This window comes from Terrapene carolina, unplaced genomic scaffold (genome assembly GCF_002925995.2).
Source record: "Terrapene carolina triunguis isolate 2854851 unplaced genomic scaffold, T_m_triunguis-2.0 Scaffold35093, whole genome shotgun sequence".
Lineage (NCBI taxonomy): Eukaryota > Metazoa > Chordata > Testudines > Emydidae > Terrapene > Terrapene triunguis.
The window spans coordinates 1-7,041 of NW_020699444.1; the positions used below are offsets into that span (position 1 = coordinate 1).

Genomic DNA, 7,041 nt, shown 5'->3' on the forward strand with positions numbered 1-7,041 from the left:
GAAGCTGTGAATTCCAAATGTGCTTCCCTTGAAAAGACGAAGCAGAGGCTGCAGAATGAAGTGGAGGACCTGATGATTGATGTGGAAAGATCTAATGCTGCCTGCGCAGCTCTGGATAAGAAGCAGAAGAATTTTGATAAGGTATTTCAGCCTTGTGGGTGTTGGATGGAGCACCCTCTAGTGATCTCCGTTGCTTAGACTAAGGTCTTGTTGTTCTTCAGGTTCTGTCAGAATGGAAGCAGAAATACGAGGAAACGCAGGCTGAACTGGAAGCTTCCCAGAAAGAGTCTCGCTCTCTCAGCACGGAGCTGTTTAAGATGAAGAATGCTTATGAGGAAACTTTGGATCAACTTGAAACTCTGAAGCGTGAGAACAAGAACTTGCAGCGTAAGTCCCCGGATTTCTTCTCCTAACATGGGGCTTCTGGAAAGCTTGTCAACACTCTAAAGTGAATCTGTCTGTGCCTGTGGCATTGCTAAGGAGCCTCTCTCTCTTTGGGCCCTTTGTCTGACTATGTTATGTCTGTAACCCAACAGAGGAGATTTCTGACCTTACGGAGCAGATTGCAGAAGGCGGAAAGACCATCCATGAGCTGGAGAAAGTGAAGAAGCAAATTGAGCAAGAGAAATCAGAAATCCAGTCTGCTCTGGAGGAAGCTGAGGTACGCACGCCATTAGTCACTGCTTTACAGAGAGATAGTCAGAAAACCTTGGAGCTGTATCCTATTGTAAACACGGTGGGATAATTCACAGGGACAGGAGGACAGCACATGCTGTGCTAGAAGCTATGTACTCAGTGCCCATGCTACCCACAGCACTACATTCCAGTCTATGGGAGCATTTAACACTTTATTTGGAAGGAAAAAACTATTTTTGTCCCTTTATTGATCCTTCACTTGCTCTTGTTAAGGCTTCACTAGAACATGAAGAGGGCAAAATCCTCCGCATCCAACTTGAGCTGAACCAGGTAAAGTCTGAAATTGACAGGAAGCTTGCTGAGAAAGATGAGGAAATTGATCAGCTGAAGAGGAACCATATCAGAGTTGTGGAGTCCATGCAGAGCACCCTGGATTCTGAGATCAGGAGCAGAAACGAAGCCATTAGGCTAAAGAAGAAGATGGAGGGCGATCTGAATGAAATGGAGATCCAGCTGAGCCATGCCAGCCGCCTGGCTGCAGAGGCACAGAAGAACCTGCGAAACACACAAGGAGTGCTCAAGGTACAGTAAGCCACACATGCCTAGTGCGATAGCTCAGCTGGTCTTTTCAGCATGCCACGGAGTCTGCGCCTCCAGCTAATTTCTCTCACTCATTTTACAGGATACCCAGATACACTTGGATGATGCTCTCCGAAGCCAAGAAGACCTGAAGGAGCAGGTGGCCATGGTTGAGCGCAGAGCTAACCTGATGCAGGCTGAAATTGAGGAGCTGAGGTCAGCTCTGGAACAGACAGAGAGGGCCAGGAAAGTGGCTGAACAGGAGCTTCTGGATGCAAGTGAACGAGTGCAGCTCCTGCACACCCAGGTCAGGGTCTAGTGTGAAAAGAAATCCCACAAACCCCTATGCAGGAGACTGCTCTGTACGTTCCCTGCTCCAAAGAGCAACGCTAGGGGGTGTTTAGAAGATTTTTGTTCCTGAAATGGCCTTTATGCTAATGTCCATAGGCTGGACGTTTGTTAAACAGAAAGCAAGAAGCTGCAAGGCCATCCTTGTTTTTCCTCATGTTGCTGTGTTGAAGGTGACACAGGGATGACGAAGGTTATAATTGCAGTGACGTGATGGAGGGGGGCAAGTGTCTCAGAGGCTCTGGGAGTGGCTTTCCTGCCTCCTATCCAGTTTCCATCATTGGATACTTTTAAGTCATCTCTGACATCCCCTGGGGCTCAGGAAATATTTCTACACAGTGATTATTTTGTTTTGGAATGGACCAGATTTACAACAATTGGCACATAGGGTTTGTCACAGGTTATGGGGGTAATGTTTGTGAGAGCTCTTAAAATATTCACAGCATATTCTTCAAAGAGCAGAGTTAGGCAGTGTTAAGAAGCAGTAAAGACCTTTTCTGAAGTGAGTATTGTGGTAATATTCAGTAGGATGGACCATTGCTGAAATGGAAGCAGAAAACGGCAAGTCCGTGTTGAAGGCTACATGGGGGTTGTGAAGGTCAGAGGCAATTATAGCAATACTTGAAGTTGAGTGATGGAGGGGGATATCAGGGGCCTCAGGTAGCCTTTTGGAATCATTCTGAACCAGTCTGAAGGGAGAGCTGGTGGGTTTCCTGCCTCAGATGTAGTTTCTGTTGATGGATACTGTTAAATCATCTTTCCCAGAGATGATATTTGGGCTCAGAAAGTGTTTCTAAAGAGCAATTATTTTGCTTTTGGAGTTGACCAGATTGCACCACTATTTCCAACCTATTTTCACAAGGGATGATATCACCACTAGACATTAAAAGATGATCTTCCCATTGTACCCTTCTGTAATGACACACATTGAAGTGTGAGCTACACTAAATTGTCAATACACAGCAATATATATCAAACATGTGTGTGAGGTGCTTTCTGTGTTTGTTTGCTAAGTACTCCTTACTGCTACCTTTATTAAGGCAATGAGAAAGATTTTTCTTTGCATTAATATAGTATTTATTCACTCACTACTTCTGTCCTTCCTGCAAGCACACAGCCTTGGTATACAGGGTTTGTCACAGACTGGGCGGGGAGGGATAATGTTTTTGAGAACTCTATCTCAAAATATTCACAGCACGTCACTGACTATCTGCCAATGTTCTGCAGTGATAATTCATTTAGAGGAGAGTTCTGTTTTACAACATTTTAATAGTAACCTGTACCTTAAGTACAAATATTCAGTTCATGTTCCAGAGTCAATATTTTGGGACTAACTGTAAACACAACTTGTCTGTTGTTGTTAAACAGAACACCAGCCTGATCAACACGAAGAAGAAGCTGGAAACAGACATTTCCCAAATCCAGAGTGAAATGGAGGAGACAATTCAGGAAGCACGTAATGCAGAAGAGAAGGCCAAGAAGGCAATCACTGATGTGAGTTGAAGGCACCTTTCTTTGGAGAATATGGCTGTGTTTGCACCTGAAATGGTTGTTTTTCTGGACCGGTTTCCTTTCTTTACTCCCTAGGCGGCCATGATGGCGGAGGAGCTGAAGAAGGAGCAGGACACCAGCGCCCACCTGGAGAGGATGAAGAAGAACCTGGACCAGACGGTGAAGGATCTGCAGCTCCGTCTGGATGAGGCAGAGCAGCTGGCACTGAAGGGTGGCAAGAAGCATATCCAGAAACTTGAGGCCAGAGTGCGTATTCCCCATATTTGTGCATTTAGGAGCATTTCCTATGTCCTGTCACAGTGAAACTCAACAATCCATTTCTCATTTCAGGTGCGTGAGCTGGAAGGTGAGGTTGACAATGAGCAGAAACGCAGCGCTGATGCTATCAAGGGTATGCGCAAGTATGAGAGAAGAGTAAAGGAACTGACCTATCAGGTAAGGAGGGAGACCCTTTGTGCTGTCACATCCTTCTCCTAGGAGCACAAGTTCTTTGTACCTGAACCTGCATGGGGGAGTTTTTATTGTCCTTCTCAAACAGTAAGACAGTGAACAGTAATACTATGGAAAAACAAAGAGTTCACCAGGAAATCATTTGAAAGAGAATGTTAAAATATCCGTTATAATCTTTATTATCTATCTTATATACCTACCAAAATATTTATATGCAACGTTGCTTTCACTGTATAATATGAAGGAAATAGACAAATAATTTGGTAATGAAATTACTCTTTTCCACTACAAACTGTTTCTAGACTGAGGAAGACCGCAAGAATGTTTTCAGGCTCCAGGATCTGGTAGACAAACTACAACTGAAAGTGAAAGCTTACAAGAGACAAGCTGAGGAATCTGTAAGTATCATTCTGAGGAGGGACGATATGCATCCTTTGATATTGCAGAATGTTTTGGGGATATTATAATACACCTTTTCTAAGTCTCCTTTGGTAAAAATGTTTGGCTCTCATTAACAGATACTTACGTGTGCAGAGCTTAGTGAGGAACTCTGACTGTTTCTCTGTCACTTTTTGGTAGGGTAATAAAAGATCTCATTAAGTTTGACAGTTTTCATAATTCTATAGTGACACGCTACCTGGATCTGCATATGTCACTTAGACATGGTTGGAGATGCAGGCTCTGTTTGCTACTACAAATCATGTAGAATTGAGAGATGAGGAAGCAGCTATTTTACCTCTTTTACTTGAAATGCATGAGGTGGCCAGTGGGGATATGGATTTTTTTTTTAGTTTATACTTACGTTCTGATAGGCTGGTTTGGAATCTTCTGGGATGTCACAGCTGTCGGACTGTCACAGTTCAGGACTAACTGCACCTTTGACCCCTTTTCGTCTGTCTAAGTGCAACCCCCTTGGGTGACAAGCCTTGAAACTTCACCTTTCTGCAGCAGAATTGCAAATTTCTCCTGCTCCCAGACTGGGTCCCAGGGTACAGTACTGCAACCAACTGAGATTCTTCATCAGGCCTGACCCAGTCAGCTGCCTTGCAAATCTTTTCTTCAGGAGCTGTGACCGGTGCAAACACAAAGGATATAAATAGCGGCGGCTCCAGGCACTAGCGCTCCAAGCACGTGCCTGGGGCGGCAAGCCGCGGGGGGCACCCTGCCTGTCCCTGTGAGGGCGGCAGTCAGGCAGCCTTCGGCGGCATGCCTGCGGGAGGTCCACCGGTCCCACGGATTTGGCGGCAATTCGGCGGCGGGTACGCCGAAGCCGCGGGACCGGGGACCTCTCGCAATCATGCCGCCGAAAGCTGCCTGCCTGCCGTGCTTGGGGCGGCAAAAAAGCTAGAGCCGCCCCTGGATATAAAACAGCCTTTTCAAAACAATATATTGTTTAATCTCAGCAGAAGGAACACAAAGTAACAAGAGCAAATGGTTATTAACACAACAGTCTACTCGCAAAGCTATGTTACCCAAAACGTAGGAAGGCTTAGCTTATCCAGACACCCCCTTTTCTAGGCATGGGGGTGGGCACAGCCTGATTTCCCACAATCCTCATGACACCCTCTCTCCCTGCACTGCAGTTGCTCAGTTTTTTCCCCACTCCTAAGCCCTGTTGCCTCAGTTTCCTGTCTGGGTTACCCACTCCCTGTACCAAGCCAGGATGTTGAACTCAGCATGGTCAGAGGGAAACTTCTGACACCTGCTTTAAGTACTGGTGAATGGTGCTGAAACTCTTGTCTCCCGTCCTGCTTACATGTGAGCTATGCCTGGTTTAACCCTTTAGTAATCATATAGCAACCAACACAAAAACAACCAAACAGATGCACATATAATGGTCTTAAAATGATATTGGTGTTTTCCAAGTCCTTCCCAGGGATCTCTTCACCAAAGGGAAGAGTAGCATCCCTCTGCTCATTATATTAAATAGAACTCCACTGATTCTTTTAAATTTAGCTGGGGTGGGAGGAGAAGAGGAGGAGAGTGATTAAACTCAGGTGGCCATTTTGATCATGCTGATTTGACTTCTCAATAGCTTTTGCTATGACCGTGACCATGGTTTTGGTGACTAACTGATACAGATTGCTGATGTATACAGAGTTTGTTCACCCATTTGCTGCCTCTCTCCCAATGTACTGCTGTCTCACTGTTAACCCCATATGCTGCCCCCATATGGCCCTACCCCTATTTACCCCATGTCTTGCCTCTACCCTTCTTGGTATGATGTCCCATGACCCATGTTGATGTGCTGCTGTCTCTACCATGTCTCACACCTACCCCCAGGTCCCAGTTCCCCCTGACCGCAGGGCACTTCTGGGGGACCTGATGGCCTCTCTGCTCCCAGCCCACTGGCTTCAGCGGGTGTCCGGCTGCATTCCCCATCTCCTCGTTTTTGGGGAACCATCGAAAAGGGCCACTGACCCCCAATCCCAAGAGAAAGCCTTCCGAGGAAGGGATGTGCTCATGCCAACCAGCAGGGCCCAGCCCCACTGGCAGATTGACACCAGCCCTGCCAGTTTGTGGTTACTCCATGCCCATGGTGAGGATTTCTGTACTCATGGAGTGGAGAAACCCCCTTACAATAAATTCACATTACAATTAAACTACTAGCATTGTCTTTCTATATAATACATGCACACGCACAGTTAAAATGTACATCTCTTGCTCAATTCCATCCTGTGTGATAGGGTTAGAGAGCCTCTCACACTGTACAAGCTCCATTAATTTAATGCCATCTTCTTCCCCTCTCCCTTTGAATAGGGCAACTCATTACAGTTGGTAGAAGCTGGGTGTGTCCTAAGTTTTTTGTTATGAGGAAGAATAATTTCTGATTGTCTAACCCTGAACTCTAAGCCTGTGAAATTGCTGACCTGAAAGACTTACAAACTAGAATGCTGTCACTTTCCTAAATTGGATGCTTTCATTTCTGTATCTATCACCAAGCCTATTGTTGGTAACAAATAAGTGTCATGTATCTATATTTAAAATAACATATACTACTGCATTAATGTGGCCTGATTAGGAAAAAGGAGTTATAAATAAATGTATAAACCTAAAGAAAAATCACTCCAAAATGTTTAGAAATCTATTTTCAATTAGTTTTTAATGATTTTTAAAAAAAATTAGAAAAGGACAAGAGTGAGAAGGTCTGTGCTTAGATTTGAGATATGAAATGGTAAGTGGGTAACAGTCTGGGCTGTCCCTGTCCCCTCAGCAAACAAGCACATCCTATTAAGTCCCAAATGCAGGGAAAGGGGAATCCTCAGACCTTTGGTTTACAACTCTCTTTCTCCATCCTCAGGAGGAACTATCCAATGTCAACCTCACCAAGTTCCGCAAGATCCAGCACGAGCTGGAAGAGGCTGAGGAGCGGGCTGACATTGCAGAGTCCCAGGTCAATAAGCTCCGGGTGAAGAGCCGCGAGGTTCATAAGAAGATTGAAGGAGAAGAGTGAGGATGTCTCCATGCTGCAAAGTGACTGAGAAATGCACAAAATGTGAAACTCTCTGTCACTTT

At 45.2% G+C, this 7,041-nt stretch overlaps 1 protein-coding gene across 1 annotated transcript; it reads left to right on the forward strand.

Annotated features, from left to right (window-relative positions):
- Positions 1-3: 3 nt before the first annotated feature.
- LOC112123484 (myosin heavy chain, skeletal muscle-like) lies at positions 4-7,035 on the forward strand (the record flags this gene model as incomplete). Its single annotated transcript, XM_026646455.1, has 10 exons — positions 4-141; positions 222-387; positions 537-661; positions 910-1,218; positions 1,319-1,522; positions 2,932-3,057; positions 3,151-3,321; positions 3,406-3,510; positions 3,828-3,923; positions 6,827-7,035. Coding segments are annotated over 10 exons (1,593 nt in total), but the record flags the coding sequence as incomplete, so codon positions are not given.
- Between the last annotated feature and the right edge of the window lie 6 nt (positions 7,036-7,041).